This window comes from Portunus trituberculatus, chromosome 16 (assembly GCF_017591435.1).
Source record: "Portunus trituberculatus isolate SZX2019 chromosome 16, ASM1759143v1, whole genome shotgun sequence".
Classification (NCBI taxonomy): Eukaryota; Metazoa; Arthropoda; class Malacostraca; order Decapoda; family Portunidae; genus Portunus; species Portunus trituberculatus.
Genome location: NC_059270.1, coordinates 8,821,148 through 8,847,759, shown reverse-complemented (window position 1 = coordinate 8,847,759; position 26,612 = coordinate 8,821,148). Strand labels below are relative to the sequence as shown.

Below are 26,612 nucleotides of genomic sequence, written 5' to 3'. Positions count from 1 at the left end.
CATCTGCAAATTTTTAATAACACTGCCACACTTCAGACTTTGAGGAAAGACAATGACAAAATCCTGTAAAGCTAGTTTAATTTAATCGTCAAAGATAAATGCCAAACCCAGCAGATATTTCATACTTACTGAAAATTCTTTATGGCAAGCTTTTAGGCTGATGTAGACTTTTTAGTGACAGCAACATGGGAAAAAAAATTAGAACTAAAAGTAGAAGGAAACTTAGAAAAATGCATTGTTGCTGCATTTTGAAAGTTCATGGACATTTTTCAGGCAGAACTCACATATGGATGTAGTATTTTTTTTTTTAATTAAGTGTTATTCTGAAGAAAAGAAAAGAAAGATAGGATTGTTGCCAACATTATATGGATGGTATAAAACTGAAAGAAAAATGGGTATAATTTTAAATACAGTTTACCAAAATATATTTTTACCATAACATGGCTGCATTAGTAATATCAGTGACATTATTAACATCATCCATGAAGATGTGCAATCAATCTCATCTAGTTTAGAATATTACAGAATTATTTCTGCATTTGTACTCTGCAGCATTAGTAGAGTACCTTTAGCTTTGTGAGCGAGAGTGGAGCCACTAATTAGCCATCGTTTCTCCCAGATCCATGCTGGCCCTGAGTGGTAGTATCTGAAAGGGCTTCTGCTGTCTAGTAGGAATGGCTTCTTTAGCCAAAGGCAAAGAGAAGGAAAACTCTGATGTAAAACCACCTACTGTCTTGCAAGTTTTGTTAATTTATGACCAAGACTAAGCCAAGTCTTGAGGGTTGGCATCCCCAATAGTATGTAGCCAATAAGAATGTGCTTCAAATCAAAAAGATGACTTAAGGATTAGATATGGCCACCAGTACCTGTTAGTCATGGGTGGTAAGAATCTCTGTGGTGGAGGGAAGACTGGCAAATGTGCGCACGGTGAGAAGGGGCAGAGAGGTGGTGGAGATGCTGGCGAGGAGGAGGATAGACAAGAGGTGCAATACAGAGAGAGAGGGGATGTAAGGTATTTGGCAGAACTTATAAAGAAATTCAATGAGAAATTAGGCAAAGAAAATTAAAGTTCAAAAGTTGAAAGAGAGAAACAGAATTTCAAGAAAATGTATAAAGAAAATTAATTAAATTAATAGAGGAATGTGTCAGTTGAGGGATAACATCATAGAAGCTGGAAATGAAGTAATATGTAGAGTAACATCAAGAAATAAAAGAAAGGAAAGGGCGACATTGCAGTGGAATGTTGTACTCCGAAAAGCAATAAGGGATAAGAAAGCCGCAGAGCTGGATGCAATTTTAATTTGACTTTGCAATTTTGACGCCGGTTCTGATGCAAATGCAACTTCGCAACTCTATTTTAGGCACTCCCAGTGTGACTTTTGACTTTGTGACATTGTGACAACGATTTTTTTTCCTTTGTGTGACTCCATTAAATTACAAAGTAAACTTATGCGCAATAACAAAAACATTCTTTCATAAGGCAGAAAAATACATTTTATTATTTAAAAAATTTCAGTTAAAATGCACCCTAACTAATATTCACATGTCATCCTCCTCCTCCATGTCCTCCTGGCTCATCTTCTGGAGATCCATTTTCTCATTGAAGAACACAAGCTCCTCAAAGTTGATCACATCCAGTGAGGATCTCAGCCCTAAGGATGTTCTGGGCAAAGGTAAATAACATCTCCATAGCTGCACAGGTAGCTGTTACCGACTTGAATTTTACATTTTTAGCCAAACTGGGCTTTAAAATGGCTGCAGCAATCTCTTAAAAAGTTATCTTTGTTCCTATTCAGTCACAGCAAGTTACAGAAAACAGTGTTAACTTTCCTTAATCCATTTTCACAATGTTTGCAATTTTCAACTTTGCAACTGAAATTCATGCTGCAGTAAAGTCACAAAGTCACAACTCTGTGCTGCAACACCCAGCTCTGGAAAGCAGCATACAGAAAGAGGCAAAAATCTCAGCAGGAGGGAGATAAACAAGAGCACCAAGAGAAGAAAAGATAGGCAAGAATAGAAATGGTAAAAGCAAAGCGAGAGGCCTCAGAAAGATGGAGCAGAGAAAAGGAGATGGAGGACTTGAAGAAAAAAATGTTCAAGATTGCAAAACAAATTAAAAAAAGAAAAGAAGGATGTAGTAAAGACAAAGTTTATAAAAGATGAGCAAGGAGAAATTAGAGTGTTGTGGAAAGCTGGAGGAAATACTTTGGAGACTTGCTAAATGAAGAAAACTATTATACCATTAAAGACAGAAAAAAATGGGAGGCCCAGAGAAGATTAAGGAGGAGGAGGTTACAGTAACAATGAAGGAAATTAAAAGTGGTTGAGCGCCAGGTCCTACAGGAATGACAAGTGAATAATTAAGAGGTGCTGGAAAAGAGGGAGTAAGAAAACTTACAAAAATCTTCAATAAGATATTAAAAAACAGTAAGGTACATGAAGACTGGAAAAGGAGCCATATTGTTCTTATCTATAAAGGAAAATGTGATGCACTACAGTGTGAAAAATACAGAACATTGAGGCTACTGGAACATGGTGTGTAGGTTTATGAAAACATACTGGAAGATAGAAAAGGTTAATTGAAATTCATAGATGTCAGTTTGGTTTTGGCCCAGGAAGGTCTACAACAGAAGCCATTTTTGTCATAAGACAACTCCAAGAGAAATACTGCTAGAAGAAGTTATACCATATTTTTGTATATCTAGAGACAAGACGTGATAAGAGTGGGCACTGAAAAAGCAAAATATACCATAAAGACTTATAACATCTATTATGGCACTGTACCAGAGAACAAATTCAAGAGTTATATCATTAGTTTGAGAATAGAGTGGTGGTCCATCAAGGATCTGCTCTAAGCCCACTATTCTTTATAACAGTCATGGAGGAAGCAACAAAGGACACAAGAGGTGAAGGACCTGTGAATTACTCTACGCAGATGATTTGGTGTTGACAGCAGAAATGACAGAGGAGGTTGGAGACATGTTCAACAGATGGAAGGCAGGGATAGCACAAAAAGGAATGAAAATAAATATGGAAAAGGAGCAAATAGTATGTTAGAGTCTGGGAGATGGGCATGCAGTTGCTGTGGTACGGGGGTCAGAGTAAACTCTATACAGTGTGTGGAGTGTAATTACTGGTGTCAACAGATATGTTTGGGATTGAGAAATTTGAGAAAGGGATAAAACTTTATATACCCAATTTGTGGGAAGAGGAGACAGCAAAGTAAAAAAAAAAAAAAAAAAAAAAATTTAAAGAAAATCTGGTTTTGCATTAGAAAGAGCTGAAGGAGATAGAACAGTCTTTGGTATCTGGGAGATGTGATTGACTGTGAGGCACGATTGGAAAGACCAGTAAGGATGAGAGTAGCAGCAGTAGGGGGTTACATGTAAAATAATAGTGAGTCTGTTGACAATTCACGATACACCTCAAAGCAGTAGAGCAGGGATGTATAAGGCCTGCATAAAGTCAGTTTTGCTGTATGGTTCTAAAACATGAGTCCTAAGGAGAGATTGTTGAGCACAGAGAGCATCTGATCATAGAATGTTGCGATGTATCGCTGACATGAGATGGCAAGATTGGGCAGCAAGTGAGGGACCAGCAAAGAGGTGTGGTGTCAAGAGTTAGAAGTGAGACTCAGGCAGAGAAGATTTTGCTGCTTTGGGTATGTAAAGAGGTCAGAAGACAGTACGGCAAAAGTGGTGGAAAATATAGATGTTGGTGGAAGGAGGAAGGAAAAGTGCATTCAGCAAGACATGGATGTGCTGGGAGTGAATGAGAGCTTGTACAAGACAGAAGAAACTGGAGAAGAGTCATCACATGTGTGATTAGAAAAAAAAACAAGTTAAATCATTAACATGATGATAACTTAATGCAAACACTTTCTTTACTAATCATTCTAATTATGATTTTCATGGCAAACACTGGATGATGTAATCAGTTGCTCATTCTCACACTATGTAGAGTATTCACTAATAACAATAATTGGTTGGTAGTGGATTGTTGGGTAAGTATGACCATTCAGCTTTGGTCACACTTCTTATCTGCATAATACCTCTGCTCCAATGTTTAGTGATGACGACATTACCCAAAAAAGTTGCTAATTGAGCATTCTCTGCTCCTCTCAAGTATTCATGCTCAGCATGTTAGAACCAAATTCTCTTGCTTAATGCTGCCAATCTAAGAGAGATGTAAGCTATAGAGTAGTGACAATACAGTGAAAGCTGAGCACAGGCTGAGTGCCACAAACACTTTTCAGTCATTATTCAGTCATTACAGTCACTTCCTATCACTGGACATGTGATTTGTCAACAAGTAAATTAAGGAATGATGTAAATGGAAAGTTATTTGTTTCCACTATTTCTAAAGAACTGATGGCTTGACATTATCACATTTTTCATCTTGATGTTATGGCTTAACTTGTTGATATCAAGTAAATACATCTTGATTAAAAAAGAATAAAATATACAAGTGCAAGAGCATCAACTGGCTGCCTTACCATATACAGGAGGGAGGCATGGAACACAGCTTGTAGAAAAAGTTTAGTATGTGACAACTATAGTTCTAAACATGACAGAGATCATACAGCAAAAAGAGGAAAAGGTTAACAAACCACCACTCCAAACATCTCAAGAGTGATACAACTCATTCCTTTACAAAATAAGATCAAGAAATTTTCCCATTGATTATAATTATAATAGACAATGTTTCCCCTCTAAAAAAGATGCTGCAGAGATAGTGTAAAACCAAAAAAAGAAAAAATATATAAACATATAAATAAATAAATAAATAAAATATATATATATATATATATATATATATATATATATATATATATATATATATATATATATATATATAAACTAGTATAGGAACCATCTACTGTATATATGTAAAATAAGCATTACATACATGTAATTACATGAAATGTGTGCATGGAAATTCATAAATGGTAGCAGAAAGTGTCAAGAAAATTACATCATGCATGATTTGTAAACATGCAGTAGTAAGAGGTAAACATGCAGTAGTAAGAGGAAATGTGGCGCTGATAAGCAACAGACCAATTTTCTACCACTATCAAGTGAGTGTTTATTCATAAGATTTTTCCCATGCCATTGATGGTTATTAAATCCCCTTCAGATCTAGTTCTAACCACATTACCTGTACCATTAAGGTTACCCCCACCACTTTGTACAGCACAGCCGTTAATTTTCACGTAATGAGTGTGCACTACCTTTTCAATATTTTTACTTGAAGTATGAATCCTTTTCTTCATGACACTCTTTCTCAAAACAACACAAAGTGTACATTTCTGAAAGTCATGATGAGTTCATGATGAGTGCCACCACATTCAAGTATTAACTAGTTTATTTCATCATTAATGTTTTATGAAATATAGCCATTGACCTTCACACATTTTGTGATGGTAGCTACACTTTCCTCTAAATTTATAGTATCTTGTAGTGCAACACAAAGCCTTTGCTCCACGGCACTCTACCCCTGTATACCACAAGCAGCAGATTGCTAGATGTCGTGAGGGGTGTCACTGCATTCATCCGACCACAGTAAATGATGCTGGAGTCTGCAGGGTACATCCTGTGCCCCTCTGCATTGATCACCAGGTAGTCACTCTTGCAGTTCTTAGTCCAGGCAAGAGTAGTCATCACACTTTCAACCCTAAGACGACTACCTTGTGGAGCCTGAATAAAATCAGGAACCATTTACAGAAATCTGTATTTACAAATTATTAAATGGCACTATTTACAAATTATCAAATGCTACAGGAAAAATTTTCACATTTCCTGGCCTGATGAAAATGAACTTCACTCTTTCACAAACAGCATTGTATTCTCTTCCTAACATTTCTCTAATGTTATTATATCTTTGCCCCTTCTATTACTGTCTTTTCATTTCAATATTATCATGCAAATCACTGTGGCAACCCAAAGACAATGCATAATATAAGTAAACCATAATTTATATGAATAAATTACATTCTTACTATAGAAAATACTCCTATATCTATAAATCAAGATTAACTACATATTTCTTATTTCTTTAATTTCAATTAATTGTTCAATATTTGGTAAACTAAAAAATAATATTGAGATTGAATGTTCATAAATCACATGAGATAAACAATCATGGCTACAGTGAAATGTAAAGATCAAGACATACTACATGTAAGAAATGGCAGTAACATCATCATTAAGTTAGGATATAAAAAAAAAAAAAACTTGAAATAGTTAATATAGTATGTTAATTCAAAATAATCCAGTTATTATTACTGTAATATGAATAACAATGAAGCAAGAAAAAAATTAATACTGAAATGATATATGTAGGAATGTAATTTACTACAGCTACAGATAACTACTATACACAGGAACACAGGAACAACAACATGCTCCAGACAAGAAAATCTATAATACTCCTTTCCCAAGTTTTGTGCTTACTTTCTTCCCAAGGTATAGTGCTCAACTCAAGGAAGAACAAAAAAAAAAGCTTGGTATTGAAGCCAATGAAAGGTGCTTATTCATTCTAATCTTTAAAAAAAAGCAGACTTTTTTTCCCTCAACTTTACTTCTTTATCTCAAAATACAGTGTATATCTACCAAGTTAGATTTGTCTCTGTCTGTCTGTCTGTCTGTCTGTCTGTCTTTAACTAGTTGTATGTTACCTTAAACTTGTGAACACTTTCAGCTGTTAAAATCTCATCACTTAACCCATTCCAGATGTCCACCATCCTATGTGGAAAACCAAACTTCTTAATGTTCCTCAGACACTGACTTTTCATGATCTTTATGGAATTTCCTCTTGTCTATCTATCTCCATCATCCGTCAGTGTTACTAGGTCTTGTCTATCTATCTTTTCCATACAATTTAATAACTTATACATCATTATTAGGTCCTCTCTTTCCCATCTATTCATCAAGGTCTGTAATTCCATTTCCTACAGTCTATTTTCATAGGGAAGATCTCTTATTTCAGGAATCATCATTGTAGCAGTCTGTTGGATTCTTTCTAGTTTTGTTTAGGTCTTTCTGCCTGTATGGTGACCATACCGCTGCTGCATATTCCAATCTATGTCTTAATGTAGTGGTTATATCTTTTACATCATAAGAACTCTTATCCATGTAACTGAATGCCACCCTGATGTTAGTTAGTGTCTTGTATGTATATGTAGTCCATTTATGTATCTTTCTGGATTCAGGGTATCTTGTATAATCACTCCAAGATCTTTCTCTTCACTTCGTTTCATTATAATTTCTTTTCCTATTTTACATTCCCACATAGGTCTTCTATTACTTTTACCGATTTCCATTACATGGCATTCCGTGGTATCAAATTCTGATTTCAACTTTTGCCTCCAGTTCCAGATCTTTTCAATATCTTTCTGCAATTCCATACAGTCACTAATGTTCCTTATTACTCTGAAAAGCTTCGCATCATCTGCAAACAAATTCATGTAGCTACTCAAACCCTCTTTTTTTATGTAAGGGAGAACTGCAAAGGGCAACAAAATATTAGAAAAGAAAGCCAACTGGAACTGCAGTCTCCCTACAAGATTTGAAAGAATTAGCAGAAAGCCTGGGCTAAATGTCTTGACATCTCTCTCTTAAAAGAAGACAAGTCGTAGAAAGATGGAAATACACAAGCAGGTAGGGAGTTCCAGAGTTTACCAGTGAAAGGTATGAATGATTGAGAATACTGGTTATCTCTTGTATAAAAAGGCTGGACAGAATAGGGATGAGAGGGAGAAGAAAGCCTTGTGCAGTGAGGCCACAGGAAGAGGGAGGCATGCAGTTAGCAAGATCAATAGAGCAGTTAGCATGAAAATGGCAATAAAAGATAGAAAGGGATGCAACATTTTGGCGGTGAAAAAGAGGCTGAAGACAGTCAGTCAGAGGAGGTGAATTGCTGAGACGAAAAGCTTTTCATTCCACCCTATCTAATAAAGCTCTATTAGTGGAACCCCCCCTCAAACATGCGAAGAGTACTCTATACAAGGGCGGATAAAGCCCTTGTACAAAGTTAGCAGTTGGAGGGGCGAGAAAAACAAGCGGAGACACCACAGAATGCCTAACTTCATAGAAGCTGTTTTAACAAGAAATGAGTTATGAAGATTCCAGTTGAGATTATGAGTAAAGGACAGACTGATGATATTCAGTGTGGAAGAGGAAGACAGTCGAGTGTCATTGAAAAAGAGGGGATAGTTGTCTGGAAGGTTGTGTCAAGTTGATAGATGGAGGAACTGAGTTTTTGAGGCATTGAAAACTACTAAGTTTTCTCTGCCCACAACCAGAAATCTTAGAGAGATCAGAAGTAAGGCATTCTGTGGCATCCCTGTGAGAACTATTGACTTCCTGAAGGGTTGGTCGTCTAAAGGACGTGGAAAGATGTAGGGTGGGGTCATCAGCGTAGGAGTGGATAGGGCAAAAAGTTTGGTTAAGGAGGTCATTAATGAATAATAGAAAGAGAGTGGGTGATAGGACAGAGCCCTGAGGAACAAGTCTGTTAATAGATTTAGGAGAAAAACAGTGGCTGTCTACCACAGCTGCAACAGAATGGTCGGAAAGGAAACTTGAGATAAAGTTGCAGAGAGAAAAATAGAAACCATAGGAGGGCAGTTTGGAAATCAAAGCTTTATGCCAGACTTTATCAAAACCTTTTGATATGTCTAACGCGACAGCAAAAGTTTCACCAAAATCACTAAAAGAGGATGACCAAGACTCAGTAAGGAATGCCAGAAGATCACCAGTAGAGCGACCTTGATGGAAGCCATCCAGGCGATCAGAATAGAAGGTTGTGAAGTGACAGATATTTAAGAATCTTCCTATTTAGGATAGATTCAAAAACTTTTTAGACAAGCAAGAAATCAAAGCTATAGGATGGTAGTTTGAGGGATTAGAACGGCACAAGGCCGAATGTAGGCAAACTTTCAGCAAGAAGTAAAGGTAGAAGTCGATAGACATCGTTGAAAAAGTTTGGCTAGGCAAGGTGCAAGCACAGAAGCACAGTTTTTGAGAACAATAGGAGGGACCCCATCAGGTCCATAAGCCTTCCGAGGGTTTAGGCCAGAGAGGGCATGGAAAACATCATTATGAAGAATTCTGATTGAAGACATGAAATAGAGGGAGGAGGAGAGGGAGGGACATGCCCAGAATCACCCAAGGTGGAGTTGTTGGCAAATGTTTGAAAGAAGAGTTCAGCTTTAGAGACAGAAGAGATGGCAGTGATGCCATCAGGATGAAATAAAGGAGGAAAAGATGAAGTTAAATTATTGGAGATGTTTTTGGCCGGATGCCAGAAGTCATGAAGGGAATTAAAGTTTGAAAGATTTTGACATTTTCTATTTATGCAGGAGTGTTTGGCAAGTTGAAGAACAGACTTGGCATAATTCCGGACAGAAATATAAAGTGCATGAGATTCAGGAAATGGAAGGCTTAAGTATCTTTTGTGAGCAACCTCTCTATCATGTATAGCACAAGAATAGGGTGTGTTAAACCAAGGTTTAGAAAGTTTAGGTTGAGAAAAAGAATGACGAATGTATGCCTCCATGCCAGACACAATCACCTCTGTTATGTGTTCAGCACACAGTATAATCATTCCAGGGAGAAAATAAGCATAATACCTCCTCAGATCCCCCCCAACTGGCAGAGGTAAAATGCCAGAGGCACCTCCACTTTGGAGGATCCTGAGGAGGGATCCAAGAAATAGGACAAAAAACAGAAATGAGATTGTGATTGGAGGAGCCCAATGGAGAAGATAGGGTAACAGCATAAGCTGAAGGATTAGAGGTGAGGAAAAGATCAAGGATGTTGGGTGAATCTCCAAGATGGGTGTTGCAGCAGTTGCTCTAGGTCATGGAGGATAGCAAAGTTGAAGGCTGGTTCACCAGGATGGTCAGTGAAGGAAGAGGAAAGCCAAAGGTGGTGGTGAACATTGAAATCTCCAAGGATGGAGATCTCTGCAAAAGGGCAGAGGAACAGAACCTGATCCACTTTGCAAGTTAAATAGTCAAAGAATTTACTATAGTTAGAAGAGTTAGGGGAGAGATAGACAGCACAAATAAATTTAGTTAGACAGTGACTGTTGAGTCTAAGCCAGATGGAAGAAGACTTGGAAGATTCAAGAGCATGGGCACGAGAGCAAGTCATTGCTCACATAAACACAACATTCCACTTTGGAACGAAAATGAGAATAGAGAAAGTAGGAGGGTACAGAGAAGGGGCTACTGTCAGTTGCCTCAAAGAACTGTGCTTTGGTGAGGAAAAGAAGATAAGGTTTAGTTGAGGAGAGGTGGTGTTCTAGATATTGAAAATTAGATCTAAGACCACAAATGTTACAGAAGTTAATGAAGAAAAAGTTGAGGGAGGTGTCAAGACATTTAGGGTCACCAACGAGAGAGCAGTCTGACCTGGGGAGACTTCTGGTTCTCTCCCCAGAAGGGGACTCTGATATATACTTGGAATATAATCGGTGTCAGCACCGAATCCTTTGGTAATTCACTGGTAACTGTTTTCAAGCTTGATGGGGTATCTCTTATCATTGTCCTCATTTCCCTATCCGTTAATTAGTCTGTCATCCACTTCAGATATTTCCCTGTATTCCTCCCATGTGTTCTATTTTCCATACCAGTCTTTTATGTGGTACTCTGTTAAAAGCCTTCATAATATCTAGATACACCATGTCAACCCATCCATCTCTCCCTTGTACTTAGTCTATTACTCTTGTATAAAAGCTTAGTAAATTTACTATGTATGATATTCCTTTCCTGACACCAAATTGGGAGTTATTTATTATTTCCTTCTCCTCCAGATATTCTAACCATTTTTCTTTGATAACAATTTCACAGATCTTTCTCACAACACTAGTTAGTGACACTAGTCTGTAATTTAGGGGCTCAGTCTTTTTTTCCTCCTTTTGTATATTGGGACCATATTTGCTCTTTTCCACTCCTTTGGTAATTTTCCATCCATTAGAGAGTTAGTGATTACATCTCATATTGGTTTCACTATTTGTTTTCTATATTCTCTCAGTGTCCATCCATCTAGCCCCACTGCCTTTCTTACATCAACCTTTTCTAGTAATTCACTAATTTTCTGTTTTTCTACCACGACATCTCTTAATCCTTCCTGTGTCGCTTGGCTACTTGGCTCTATGAACTTTCCCTCTTCATAAAATACTGATTTAAAGCTCTAATTCATAAGTTCACTCATTTCATATATCCTTTTTTCTTTAATTAACATAGAGATGGTCTCTCTGTCAATTTTACATTTATATACTTATAAAAAAGCTTGAGTTCCTTTTCACATCTCTTCACTACATCCTTTTCAAAATCTCTCTCTCTTGTCTTCTTATCCTAATGTATTTGTTTCATGCCTCTTCATACTGCTTCCTGTTTGTTTCATTCCATCGCTTCCTTGATTTTTTTCATGCTGCATCCTTACGCTTTCTAGCTTTTGCACATTTAGCATTACACCACGTGTGTTTGCTCTCTTTTACTCTGTATTCAGGAACGTATCTCTTTACTCCCTCATTATACTTGTCTAGGAATATATCATACTTTCTTGAATTATCCTGGCTTGTATAATTTCCTTCCACTCAATATTACCAAAGTAGCTCCTTAATCCTCCAAAATTTGAGTTGGCGTGGTTTTGTCTTTATGCTTGTGTCTCTCTTTGCATTCTAAAATTTCCTGATCCTCTAAATCAATTTCTAGGACCACATGGTCACATGGCTATGATATTTGATGTTTGGAAAAGGCTCCAGTTTTTTTTGTGAAAACCAAATTCAGCAATGATGGTTCTTCTTCCCCTCTACAGTATATCTTGTATAGTCCCACCCATTGGTCCAATGTGTTTACCATTGCCAGTTGTAACTCTTCCTCACCCCAGAGTCCAGCATGACTGTTTATCTATTTCTTCCCAATTTTACACATTTGCAGTTTAAATATCCCACAAGTAGCACTCTTCTGTTCTTCTTTAACATACTGTCCAGGCAATTTATCACTTCCCTTTGCATTTATTTATGCACATCAAGCCTCATTGTATTAGTCTTTGGTGGCACATATACAACTACTTTTTTCCATCCCACTGGTCCTGACCGTTATGCTTAGAACCTCAGCCAGTCCAGTACTATACTTCCTCCACGTATATATCCTCTCGAGTCATTATCAATACTCCTTCTGCTTTTCCCCTCTTTGTGTATTCCAGTTTTCCCAGTATATCTCCTTGCAGCTGAAGTCACCCATAAGTGTTACATTCCTACTTTCTCGCAATATCTTTTTAAAATAATTTTCTATATCTCTCAACATTTCTTTATACTCATCTTGATTCCATGCATTAGTTTTTGGTGGTACATATGGTTCTGCAAAATCTTGTTTTTGCATCTCCTTTCCTTTTATCTTAATTCTGATAACTTCTGCCGTACCTTCTCCCGTCTCTACATTTTCCACTGTTATATTCTTCCTGGTTAGTAACATCACTACTCCTCCTTTCTTATTATTCCTAGATCTTAACTATATATTATAATTTCCATCTTCAATATTTATATTTTCTGCTGGCTCATTTAGTTTAGTTTCTGAAATACCCATGACATCTGGCTGCTTTATCTTAATGTAATTATCTTCATGCAACATTGATATTACTCCATTTATGTTTGTATATGCTACTGACCATTTAACATTTCTATTTACATTACTGACTCCTCTTATTCTTTTCTTGTTAGATACCACTTCCTCATCCTCTCGTCCTTGACCTTTCAGTAGAACTTTTCTTCTCTTTCTCCAATCTGTTCTTGTTTGTTTCCTTTGCCTCTCTAATAAGATTGTTTATCTTACTTCTCTCCTCCTTATTCATGTCCTGCTTTATCCAAATTTTCTTGTATTGTTCTGTCTTGTCCAGTCTCCATGCATGTGATATCACCTATGATGCTGTTGTTTGTGCTCTAAATTTGAATTTCATTGGTGGTCTTCCTCCTCCTGTATATTTTCCTAGTCTGTGTACTTCCTCAATTTCACTCACTCAGTCCTCACCTTCTCCCTGAACACTTCTTACAACAACCTCTGCTACCTTTTTTGGGTTCATTTTTCCTCTTTGATTTTATTGGTTCCTTTTCTTTATTCAAGTCAAATATAACTGTTGTGCCATTGGCCTTCCCAAGGCTGTCAAGAAACCGTTGGCTGATGTAGGGCAGCACAACATGGACCCACTTCCCTGAGTGAGACTGGATTCGATGTGTGCGTATAGGCGGGCCACTTCTTTTCCTCCCGGGTACCCCAGGCATAGGAAAACACTATTGTTCCTCCTTGTGTTTAATTTGCATACAAGTTCTGGCACAGGTACAGCTTGTAGGGGCAAGAGGCAAGAAGGTAGTGCGACTTCAAGGCTCCTGTCTTGACTGACTAGTCCAGTACAGCTACCTCACCACCTCGCCTCCAAACACATGCTAGCACACACACGAACCTGAATTCAACACCTGAATCACACGCTCATAACACTAAACACACACAAATCCGAATCGAACACCTAAACCACACACTCGTAACGTAACTATACTTTTCTTCTTGTCCACTCTATCCCTTACCATTGATTCCTTTTGTTTGATTACCTTCACTCTCTCTTGGGCTAGGTCTACCTTTTCTTTCACTTGTGTTTCCATGACTTCTTTAAGACTAACTTTTTTTTCCTCTCTTTCCTTTTCCCATTGGAGATGTTCACCTTTCATTTCTATCACTTCATTTTGCTGTTTATTTTCTTACTCTTTACCTTCTTGTATCTTTTCTTTTAGGTTGGAAAGCTGTGTTTTCAAATCCTTTTTTTTTCTTCCAAATCATCTTGCCCCTTTTCCAAGTTGATCACTCTTTCTATCAGGTCACTTAGACTTCTCTTCATAAGGTTAATTTTTCTAATCTGCATTTTTACTTGCACTTCCTTGTTTGTATCTTCATCAAATCCCTGAAAAGATGATCCTCACACCTCTCTGTCATTTAAAGTGAAAGCCATGGCTGTATTTTTATGGATGTTTACCTCTTTATAATCCTTTCCTCAATATATAGAGAAAGGACTTTGTACTAATACATAGTCCTATTTCCCTACAATACATTTTAGTGTGTGTGTGTGTGTGTGTGTGTGTGTGTGTGTGTGTGTGTGTGTGTGTGTGTGTGTGTGTGTGTGTGTATTTACCTAGTTGTATTTACCTAGTTGTAGTTTTACAGGGCCTGGGCTTTACGCTTGTGTGGCCCAGTCTCCATATCTACACTTATCCAATTTTTCTTTAAAACTATGCACACTCATTGCTGACACCACTTCTTCACTCAAACTGTTCCACGTCTCAACACATCTTTGCGGGAAACTATATTTTTTAACATCTCTCAGACATCTTCCCTTCCTCAGCTTTTTACTAAGCGATCTTGTGCTTCGAATATCATATTCTTCTCTCAAGATCAGTTATTCATTATCCACTTGTTTCATTCCGTTGATCAATTTATAAACTTGTATCAGATCTCCTCTCTCCCTTCTCTGTTCCAGGGTTGGTAGATCCATAGTGTGTGTGTGTGTGTGTGTGTGTCTGTGTGTGTTTCACTGTTTGATCTGCTGCAGTCTCTGACGAGACAGCCAGACGTTACCCTACGGAACGAGCTCAGAACTCATTATTTCCGATCTTCGGATAGGCCTGAGACCAGGCACACACCACACACCGGGACAACAAGGTCACAACTCCTCAATTTACATCCCGTACCTACTCACTGCTAGGTGAACAGGGCTACGTGAAAGGAGACACACCCAAATATCTCCACCCGGCCGGGAATCGAACCCTGGTCCTCTGGCTTGTGAAGCCAGCGCTGTAACCACTGAGCTACTGTGTGTGTGTGTGTGTGTGTGTGTGTGTGTGTGTGTGTGTGTATTTACCTAATTGTATTTACCTAATTGTAACATACGGGAAAAGAGCTATGCTCGTTGTGTGTGTGTGTGTGTGTGTGTGTGTGTGTGTGTGTGTGTGTGTGTGTGTGTGTGTGTGTGTGTGTGTGTATTTATCTAGTTGTATTTACCTAGTTGTAGTTTTACAGGGCCTGGGCTTTATGCTCGTGTGGCCCCGTCTCCATATCTACACTTATCCAATCTTACTTTAAAAGTATGCACACTCGTTGCAGACACTACTTCTTCATTTAAACTGTTCCACATCTCAATACATCTTTGCGGGAAACTATATTTTTTAACATCTCTCAGACATCTTCCTTTTCTCAGCTTTTTACTATGCGATCTTGTGCTTCGGATGTCATATTCTTCTCTCAGGATCAGTTTCTCATTATCCACTTGGTCCATTCCGTTGATCAATTTATAAACTTGTATCAGGTCTCCTCTCTCCTTCTTTGTTCCAGGGTTGGTAGATCCATAGCCTTTAGTCTCTCCTCATATGTCATCCCTTCAAATTCTGGAACCATTCTTGTAGCCATTTTTTGTAGTCTCTCCAATTTCCTTATGTGTTTCTTTTTATGAGGGGCCACACTACTCCTGCATATTCCAATCTGGGTCTTATTATAGTACTTATCAATTTCTTCATCATTTCTTTGTCCATGTAGTGAAATGCTATTCCAATATTCCTTAGCAAATTATATGTTTCTCTAAAAATTCTATCAATATGGCTTACTGGTTGATTGTTTTCTTCCATCGTCACTCCTAAGTCCTTTTCCTTTTTAACTTTCTCCAGTTCTACTCCATCTCCCATCTTATAGATTCCCACAGGTCGTCTTTCACTCTTTCCCATTTCCATGACATGGCTTTTGTTCACATTGAATTCCATTTCCCACTTTTTACTCCATTCCCAGATCTTATTTAGGTCTTCTTGCAGTATTTCACAATCTTCCTTTTGCTTTATAACTCTGCACAGTTTCATATCATCTGGAAACAGATTTACGTAGCTGTTCACTCCTTCTGGCATGTCGTTAATATAAATAAGGAAAAGTATTGGTGCCAATACTGACCCCTCTGGCACTCCGCTTTCTACTGCTCTCCACTTGGACTTCATATCTTTAACTACTGTCCTTATTTCTCTCCCCCTCAAATCATTTTCTATCCATCTCAATGTGCTTCCTTTTAAGCCACCCTTCTCCTCTAACTTCCATAGTAATCTTGCATGTGGCACTTTGTCAAACACCTTTTTTAAATCCAAATAAATACAGTCAACCCATCCCTCTCTCTTTTGTACTCTATCAACTATTCTAGAATAGAAACTCAATAAATTAGTTACACACGACCGTCTTTTTCTAAAACCAAATTGGCTATTTGATATTAATTTGTTGTCTTCAAGGAACTCGATCCATTGTTTCTTTATTATTCTTTCACACATCTTGCATATTACACTAGTTAGTGATACCAGTCTGTAATTTAAAGGTTCTTCCTTCCTTCTGCTCTTATATATGGGAACCACCTCAGCTCTTTTCCATTCTACTGGTACTGTTCCATTTTCTATTGAGCATTTTATGATGTTGTATATAGGACTTGCTAGTTCTTCCCTACATTCTTTCAGTATTCTGCCTGAGACTTCATCTGGTCCCATTGCCTTCTCTTCATCCAGTTCCTTCATTAACTCTTTTATTTCAAGCTTGGTTACTTTAATCTCTTTCATATAGATTGTCTCTCTATTACCCTGTGGCCTTTCAAATTTGGATTCCTTAGTAAAGACCTCCTGGAATTTATTATTTAATAGTTCTGCCATACTTTTGGGTCTTCCACCATCCTGTTCTCTCCTTTTAACCTTTCTATTGTTTCTTTTGCCTAATTTTTCCATTTATGAATCTATAGAACAATTTTGGTTGCTCCTTACATTTTTCGACAATGTCCTTTTCAAGTTCTTTTCCTCTTCCTTCCTCACCTTAACATATTCATTTCTCGCTGCCTTGAAGTTTTCCTTATTTGCTGGATTTCTATTTCTCCTCCACCTTTTCCATGCTCCATCTCTTTTCTTCTTTGCCCTAGCACACCTTGCATTAAACCAATCTTTCTTTTTCTTCTTTAGGTCTATATTTCGGGACATATTCCCTGACTCCTGTTTTGTATGTTTCCAAAAATAAGTTATATTTCTCTTGCATCGTCTCTGAGTTTTCCATCTCCTCCCAGTTTACATTTTTTAAAATAGTTCTTGAGATTCTCAATATCAGCCTTTCTGTAATTTAATCGGTCTCCTTTGTATGAATCGTCTCTATCTTCCTTTCCCTCTTCTATATCTATTTCTAATATTACATGGTCACTCTTTCCCAATGGGCACTTATATCTTATATCATCATTCATTTGTATATCCCTTGTAAAAACTAGGTCCAATCTCGCCAGCTCATCATTTCCTTTGAATCTTGTGCATTCCTTTACTCTCTGGTCCATCATATTGTCTATCATTAGGTTCAAGAATCTTTCTCCCCAGGCTTCTTCCCCCATACCACTTTCATAATTTTCCCAGTCCACCTCCTTACAGTTGAAATCTCCTACTAATATAACTTTTTTCCTTTCTTTAACAATTCTCATTAGACTCCTTATTGTGTCATCTATCATGTCTTTATATTCTTGATTGGTCCATGAATTTGTTTTTGGTGGCACATATGTTACAATGATTGTTAACTCTTGTTTTTTTTAATATGCATCTTACATACAATACTTCTGCTTTTCCTTCCCCACATTCCACTTGGTTTATCACTATCTCTTTCCTTAACATAATCATGACTCCTCCTCCTCCTTTACCCACTCTGTCTCTTCTCCATACATTATACCTATTATCCAAGTCTATTTTGATTGCCTTATTTAGTTTTGTTTCAGCCAGGCATACAATATCTGGATTTTCTTTCTTTATATAATCTCTTAACTCTAGTTTACTTGATAAAACCCCATCTATGTTTGTATACATCATTTTTAGTCTTTTGCCTTTATCATTTTTAGTTAAACTTGTTCCACTTTTTTCTCTTCCTTCTCGTTTATATACCATTTCCTTATCCTGTCTCCTAGAATTCTCCAAAAAGTGTGTGTGTGTGTGTGTGTGTGTGTGTGTGTGTGTGTGTGTGTGTGTGTGTGTGTGTGTGTGTGTGTGTGTGTGTGTGTGTGTGTGTATTTACCTAGTTGCATTTACCTAGTTGTAACATACAGGAAAAGAGCCATGCTCTGTCTCCACACCTATGAAAATCCAACATATCTTTAACTTATTGATTGTCCTTGCTTCAATGACTCTCTTATCTAAACCGTTCCACACCTCTACATCTCTTTGTGGAAAGCTAAACATCTTAATGTGTTATTCACTATGGTCGTCTGCTGGCCACCCAGCCAGTTTTCCCCATTATGGAGCGAGCTCAGAGCTCATTCCGACCGATCTTGGGATAGGATTGAGACCACATCACACACCACACACACCGGGAAAGTGAGGCCACAACCCCTTGAGTTACATCCCGTACCTATTTACTGCTAAGTGAACAGGGGCTATATATTAAGAGGCTAGCACATTTGCCTTGCCGCTTCCCATGATTCGAACTCAGAACCTCTCAGTTGTGAGCCAAGTGTGCTAATAACTTCACTACGCAGTGTAATTCACTGTTTGATCTGCTGCAGTCTCTGACGAGACAGCCAGACGTTACCCTACGGAATGAGCTCAGAGCTCATTGTTTCCGATCTTCGGATAGGCCTAAGACCAGGCACACACCACACACCGGGACAACAAGGTCACAACTCCTCGATTTACATCCAGTACCTACTCACTGCTAGGTGAACAGGGGCTACACATGAAATGAGACACACCCAAATATCTCCACCCGGCCGGGGAATCGAACCCCGGTCCTCTGGCTTGTGAAGCCAGCGCTCTAACCACTGAGCTACCGGGCCGTGTGTGTGTGTGTGTGTGTGTGTGTGTGTGTGTGTGTGTGTGTGTGTGTGTGTGTGTGTGTGTGTGTGTGTGTGTGTGTGTGTGTGTGTATTCACAGTCACCTGCTGGTCACCCAGGCAGCCTTTCCCATTACGGAGCGAGTTCAGAGTTCATATACCGATCAGCGAGTAGGACTGAGACCACACCACACTCTACACACAAGGAAAGTTAAGCCACAACCCCACAAATTACATCCTGTACTTACTTGCTACTAGGTGAACAGGGGCTACAAATTAAGAGGCTCACCCATTTGCCTCACCGCACCCGGAACTCTAACCCAGACCTTCTCAGTTGTGAGGCAAAGAGAGAGAGAGAGAGAGAGAGAGAGAGAGAGAGAGAGAGAGAGAGAGAGAGAGAGAGAGAGAGAGAGAGAGAGAGAGAGAGAGAGAGAGAGAGAGAGAGAGAGAGAGAGAGAGAGAGAGAGAGAGAGAGAGAGAGCGCTGAGCTTTGGTGGGCAGAGTTTACTATGCATATACGTGTGTAGTAAGTACTATATGTGACGCTGACGGTAAGTAAATGTGAGTGATGTATTTATCAAAACAGCACAAAGCTCAGGGTGATAATGTGTGAAACTCTGTAGGGTAGAATTTAGGACCAAACACAAAACTCAAGGATCGCAAAATTGAACTGCACAAAATTTGAGAGGTTAGTGTATTCTTTCACACTAACTATGCCTGCACAAGGTAAGTCATGAGGGAAGAAAAGACTACAAATGAGAGGGAAGTTGGAGAAAAATAAACTATCTATAAATTAACAAATTTTTATGATGGTTTAATCTGCATTATTAGAAATAGAGGTTTTACTCTATCTAAAGAAAACCTACTACCATTTTATTATATCCCCTAGCCAGACAAGTATGAACTCTCACCTCAATCCACCACTCGCACAGAACCAGCTGCCTCACTCTCCCAGTCTTCCAGATGGAAACATTGCCCATAGTATCATTCTCAGTCAGCAGCACATGCTGGAATGATAAGTAGACATAAAGATGTACTAACACTCACTTTAACTGTCAATACAATATACATTAACATTTTCAAGTGGGGAGAGAGAAAGTAACAGATTATCTAGAAAAATTGATAAGTTAAAAAGTTTGAGAATCCCTGTACTATGTTCAGAAGCAAATGTACAATTGTAAAGAAAAATTAAATGCCTATCACCTGATCTAAAGACAAAAATAAATGCAGAGAGTAAATCACAGCCAAATGAAATACACAAAATCTGTCATTGAAGAGCTTTTCCTGTGATGCATGAAATATATATGGATGAGGTTCTGCAAATTACAATCTCCAAGCAATAGTGAGAAAGGAAAAATTATTTTAAATATCAATGAAAATTAAATAAATAAGAAAAGGCATCATTACTTCACAATGGAAAACAAAATGGAAAGAAGCAAGCTAAAAGTGCAGAGGTAGATACCTCAAGAAAGGAAAGCTTAAATACCTTGTGACAAGGTGATTTCTTAGGTGTCACAGTGATGTTAAACCCAATATCTGTCTTATCAGCATCTGTGGTGAAAGATGCCTCAAAGTTGAATGTTGGAGCTAAATATGGTCTGCTTCGAGTGCCACAAAAGCTGTAAGTATATCATCAATTAATGAGAAGATATAAAAAAAAAAAGTGTAAAAAAAATTATAATGAATAATAACTACTACAATATGAATCTATAATTATGAATAATGCAAACACAAATAAGTGGCAAAATTCTGATTAAATCTATTTCTACAGTTATTGTGAGAAATGGTCCAACAAAGTAAGATCAGGGAAGCAAACTTTAGACAAAAATAGATTACTTAAACAGGATGGACACATGCAACACTTTGGTTACAGAAACAAAAGTTAGAATGAAAAGATAAAGCAAGAGTATTTTCCAGAGGAAAGTACATAGTAATGCCAGTTAACAAACCATAGAAAATATGGAGTTTTGACAAACAACCTTTTAAAGCAATGCTTAACAGGCACATTGCACACAAGTGGCTTATTAAGTTTCCATCGATAGACAAGACGCATTCGACTAATTATTTTTAACAGGAAATCTCTTTAAAAAATTCTAATAATAATATTATATCACCCTTTTGAAGACCTTCCTACAAGATTTCATGTATCAGTCTCATTTATTTACCAGCAGTTCACCATTCTGCATGGTTGCTCTTTGCCTCCCTATAGATGCCTAGATAACTTAGGTTCTTTTTGACCAATTTCTTTCAAGCTTTCCTGGATCTTTAAAATCTCAAACAGTTCAGATGTCTATTCTTTTCACCCAAAATGAAAATTTTGGGTGGCTTACCTGAATTATTGTACCCCTTGAGAGTGGTAGTGAGCTGTTGCAAGGGAAGCAAGATTTTTGGCATTTTCTTTCTAAACTTAGCAATCTTGAGTGTTATGTTGTTATGGTTCACATAAGTATTGTTTCAAGGGCATTTTTAAGCTATATGCAGAGCTATTTTTACATAATAAGACAGTAATAATTTATTACTATGACTGAATAATTACATTAATTTTGGTCAATAAAGGCAAATATGACAGCATTTTTCTATTTCAGGGCTCCAGGCCCTGAAGCCCTCCCTGAATTCACCACTGTCTCAAACATCCTCTCAATGTGTTAATAGTACCACCTATTTCTCTCTATTCTTTTTCAGCAATGTAGTACATTCTCTCTTTTTGTCAATTCTTCATCTGTGACTGTAGGTGCCTTCACTGATGCACAAAATCATCCATTTGATAAACCTTACCTGCATTTGCTTGAGGCTCAGTCATTGTGTATCCTTACTCTGTTTCATGAATTTAGATTCTGCCTCAAGTTCACTTTCTGAATTCATCACCACCTACAGTTGGCATCTCCTTAAACTGTATGACTTTCAAAAACTGTATTGAACAATAAAGAGTTTCTCAAGACAGGCTTACATACATAGAAAATTGTTCGTCCAACTCTATCATGTTCTTACGAGTGAGACAGCATCCACATTCATAACCATCACTTCTCAATTTGTTATACATGCAGTACTTTTTTTATACACAGTATTTTACAAATAGTATTAAATTGAGCCATGTTGGATAGCACGTACACCACCTGTCTGCTGAAGGGAAGTGTGAGGGACACCAGATCACCACAGCCCAGGGGCAACTGAAACACATTAAACTTGAAGATTGCCCAGAATGGTCTCCTCTGAAAGTTAAATTAAAATATATTATTTCAATATACCTAGAAGTATCTTCCTTGAAATATAAGAGTAATACTACTACTACTTTCCTATAATATATTACACACATTTATGATAATGGTATGACAAAGCACTTATGGCTCATAAAAAATATCCATGTACGCACCCATTTACACACTGTGTAACATCATGGTCAGCATCCTTAGCTCACAACTGAGAGGGTTATGGAAGTTTGAATCCAAGGTGTAGCTAGGCAGATGGGTCAACCTCTTAATGTAAGGCCTGGTTCATCCAGTAGAAAGCAAGCAAGGGACATAAGCCAAGGGATTGTGACCTCACTTTTGCTATGAGCTCTAAGAATACCCAGCAAATGACCATAAGGGATTACACACACACACATACACACACGCCGACAACGCCACACCATCAAGACGTTGCTCAGTAGCTCCCAGGGAAAGCACTTAAGCAGGCGTTGGAGCCTGATCTAGATGTGCAGGGGGTAGGAGGCCACAGGGTTCTCCTGTCTCCATAAGAAATAAGATATGGATACCGTATAGAAGGAAAAATGGGGAGAGAAACAGAACTGGGTGGCACAACCAGATGTATGACACCAAAATAAATGCCATGTTGTGATAATCAGCAATTTATTGAAACACCTGTTGGACTGAGGAGATTGACTGAGGATAATATGGACAAGGACTTTCCTGGATTTAGAGACGAAAGAGGCAATATGAGGAGGTTGATAAACATAGAAAGAGAGATAAGGTACATGAAGGAAGTGATGTCGAATTTAATGGACAAGCAAGACAGACTGATAACAGAAAATACAGATCCGAGATTAAGATTAGTCAAATGTTCAGGACAGCACATAGGAGCTGGACCGGAGGTGGAGGAAGTGATTAGGTTGGGAAGATTTAGTGAGGGGGGTAGCAGACTAATGAGTGAGAATGAGATCGCAGGTGGTGGTGGAGAAAATTATGACAAGGAAGGCATCATTTACAAATGCTATGGGGAAGTTGTGAGAAATAATTATCAAAGAAAAAGAAGAACAAGACATATCAAACAGACAACTGAAGTCAACAGATCACATAGGGATGTCACAGAACGCCTGATGAAGTCAACAGTTCAAGCAGGGACGCCACAGAATGCCTGACTTCTGATCTTTCTAAGATTTCTGACTGGGGAAGAGAAAATCTAGTAGTTTTCAATGTCTCAAAAACTCAATTCCTCCATCTACCAACTCGACACAACCTTCCAGACAACTATCCACTCTTCTTCAGTGACACTCAACTGTCTCCCTCTTCCACAATGAATATCCTCGGTCTGTCCTTTACTCATAATCTTAACTGGAAACTTCACATCTCATCTCTTGCTAAAACAGCTTCTATGAAGTTAGGCGTTCTGAGACGTCTCCGCCAGTTTTTCTCGCCCCTCCAACTGCTAACTCTGTATAAGGGCCTTATCCGCCCATGTATGGAGTACTCTTCGCATTTTTGGGGGGATTCCAGTCACACAGTTTTACTAGATAGGGTGGAATCAATAGCTTGTCGTCTCATCAACTCCCTCCTCTGATTTACTGTCTTCAGCCTCTTTCTCACCGCCGAAATGTTGCATCTCTTTTTCTATCTTTACTGCTATTTTCATGCTAACTGTTCTACTGATCTTACTAACTGCATGCCTCTCCTCCTCCTGCAGCCTCGCTGCACAAGACTTTCTTCTTCCTTTCATCCCTATTCTGTCCAACTTTGTAACGCAAGAGTTAACCAGTACTCTCAATCATTCATAACTTTCACAAGTAAACTCTGGAACTCCCTCCCTGCATCTGTATTTCTGAATTCCTACGACTTGTCTTTTTTTAAGAGGGAGGTATCGAGGCATTTGCTCCGTAATTTTGGCTGACACTTTTCCACTTTTTAGAGCCAGCACTCAAGTGGGCCTTTTTTTTTCTTTTTTCTTTTTTTTGCCCTTGGCTGGCCCTCTTCCCTACATAAAAAAAAAAAAAAAAAATGGCTTCAGGACAGGATGGTCATGTGTGCTGAACTTATTAAGCTTCTACTTGAGAATAATTGAATGACTGGAAAGCAGAGATGGAAGGGTGGACACAGTATAACTGGACATAAAAAAAGGCTTTTGATAAAGTCTCTCATGGAAGACTACTTTGGAAACTAGAGAACATAGGAGGACTGTGAGGAACTTTGTTAGAAGGACAGGGAGATGAGAACTGTGATCAGAGATACATACTCATCTTGGGATAAAGTAACAAGCAGAGTGCCACAAGGGTCAGTGTTAGACCCCATTATGTTTAAGATTTATATAACGACATTCACAATAGAGTAAACAGTTATATTAACTTATTTGCTGATGACGCAAAGCTGCTAAGAGTTATCAAAACCCAGGAGGACTGTTTGCTGGTACAGGAAGATATAAACAAAATCTATGAGTGGAGTAAGGAGTGGAAATTGGAGTTCAATGCCAAGAAATGTCATGTAATGGAACTAGGAAATAGCAAAGAAAACCGGTATGGAACTATCTGATAGGAGAGGAAGAAATAATGAAGACTAAAGAGGAAAAAGATCTGGGAGTGATTATACAGGAAAATCTGAACCCCAAAAAACTATATAAGGAAGATATTTGGATTATCATATAAAATGTTGACTAGGTAATATAAGAGTAACATTTCAAATCATGGACAAAGATATGATGAAAAAACACATCACAAGCATGATACACCCAAGACTGGAATATGCAGCAGTGGTATGGTCTCTGAGCTCTAAAAAGGATATAAGAAAATTGGAAAGGATACAGATGATTGCTACAAAGATGGTACCGGAATTAAAGGACCTCACATATGAAGAACAACTGAAGGAAATGGGATTGCCAACCTTACAAGATAGAAGAGAAAGTGGGGACCTAATAACAATGTATAAGATAGTAAATGACATTGAAAAGATAGACAAAGAAGATGGAAGGACAAGAGGACATGAAAAGAAGATCAGGAAGAGGCAGTCTGTGAAGGATATTGGAAAATACAGTTCTCCACACAGAACAGTGGGAAAAATGGAATGCATTGGATAATTGAATTGTTACAGCAAATAGTATGCAATATGCATAACTTTAAAGAAAACTAGATAAATGGAGATATGGAGACAGGACACTATGAGGCCCACTCAAACCCTGTACACAACAGGTAAATACAACTAAGTAAATACACCAAAACAAAAATAAAGAAAAAAATCATGACCACAATGATAAGACCCAAATTTTAATACGAAGAAGAGGCATTTTTGTAACTCACTGATCCTCCCCTGATGATGCAGGTGAAGTTGTTAGGATAGTTTCGACATGGAAATTTAGGGGAACTCCAGTGATACTTGTGTCGCTGGTCCTCCAGTCCACAGTTTGGGTTAGGGCTTGAGGTGCCAGTGTCAGTGGTGGTGAGGATCTTAGTGGTGGTAACTGTCAGGGCTGTTGTGGTGGTGGGAATGGTGGTGAATGTAGTGGCTGGGATGGTAGATGTAGTGATAGGCCTGGTAGTGGTGGAAGTAGTGGTGGTCATGGCAGTAGTTATATTTGTTTTGGGTGTTGTAGAAGTGGCATGCATAGTAGTAATTCTAGAAGAGGTAGCAGTGATAGTGGTAGGAGATGTAATGGTCGTGGTAAACTTTGTAATATTGTTAGTGGTTATTGAGGTAGTGGTAGAAGAGCTGGTGGAAGTAGTAGAGGTTGTGTTGGCAGTAGTAGTGGTAGCAATGGTATTAATATTGCTAGTGGACGTTTTAGTAGTGGTAGGAGTAGTGGTTGTAATAGTTTTACTGGAGGTGATGGTTGTAGCTGTTGGATTATAAGTAGAATTTGTTGTAGTGATGAGAGGGGTAGCTGTAGTGGCAGGAGCAGTAGTATTAGCAGTGGTTGTTGAGGTAGTAGTTGTAATGGGAGTTGTAGTTGTCATAGTGGTTGTAGTAACAGGAATAGTAGTTAAAGGAGTTGTAGTGATAGTAGTTGTAGTAGTGGGAGTAGAGGTAGTGATGGGAGTAATGGATGTATTGGTAGCAGGAGTAGTTATAGTGGTATGAGAGGCAGTTGTAGTTGGAGTAGTAGTTGCATTGGTAATCAAGGGAGTAGCTGTAGTGGTAGTAGTAGTAGTTGTAGTATTAGTGGGAGCAGTGGTTAAAGTGACAACAGGAACAGTTGTAGGAGTGGTGGTTGTAGTAGTAGTAGTTGCATTAGTAGTGAAGGGATTAGCTGTAGTGGTACCAATAACAGTTGTGGAGGTGGTAGGATTGGTAGTTGTAGCAGGAATAGTTGTTGTAGTGATAGTAAGTGCAGTAGTGTTAGTAGCAGCAGTGGTAGTGGCAGAAGCAATAGTAGCAGTAGTGGTTGTAGTAGTAGGAATGGTAGTAGAGGTACTGGCAGTTGTTGTAATAGGTGTAGTGGTTGCAGTGTTATTAGAGGTAAAGGTTGTAGTGGTAGTAGATGTAGTGGTTGCAGTGGCAGTAGGGGGAGTAGTTGTAGTGGTAGTAGGGGTAGTAGTTGTAGTGGTAGTAGGGGTAG

At 38.3% G+C, this 26,612-nt stretch overlaps 1 protein-coding gene across 1 annotated transcript; it reads right to left on the bottom strand.

Moving 5' to 3' along the window:
• Positions 1 to 4,874: 4,874 nt before the first annotated feature.
• On the bottom strand, positions 4,875 to 26,609 carry LOC123504612 (mucin-5AC-like). Its single transcript, XM_045255279.1, has 5 exons — positions 25,357 to 26,609; positions 21,966 to 22,066; positions 20,344 to 20,476; positions 19,769 to 19,864; positions 4,875 to 5,699 (listed from the first exon to the last, which is right to left on the bottom strand). Exons 1-5 carry the CDS (start codon positions 26,008 to 26,010, stop codon positions 5,448 to 5,450), a joined length of 1,236 nt encoding a protein of 411 aa, XP_045111214.1. The 5' UTR covers positions 26,011 to 26,609; the 3' UTR covers positions 4,875 to 5,447.
• Between the last annotated feature and the right edge of the window lie 3 nt (positions 26,610 to 26,612).

Bases quoted from the DNA above. Each gene is read 5' to 3' on its own strand.
- LOC123504612 (XM_045255279.1), bottom strand. From the start codon at position 26,010: ATGACAACTACAACTCCCATTACAACTACTACCTCAACAACCACTGCT. The intron at 22,067-25,356 runs GTGAGTTACAAA...TTTAACTTTCAG, and splicing joins GCATCATCAGGGGAGGATCA to AGGAGACCATTCTGGGCAAT. The intron at 5,700-19,768 runs GTGAGAGTTCAT...GATTTTATTCAG, and splicing joins TGTGCGAGTGGTGGATTGAG to GCTCCACAAGGTAGTCGTCT.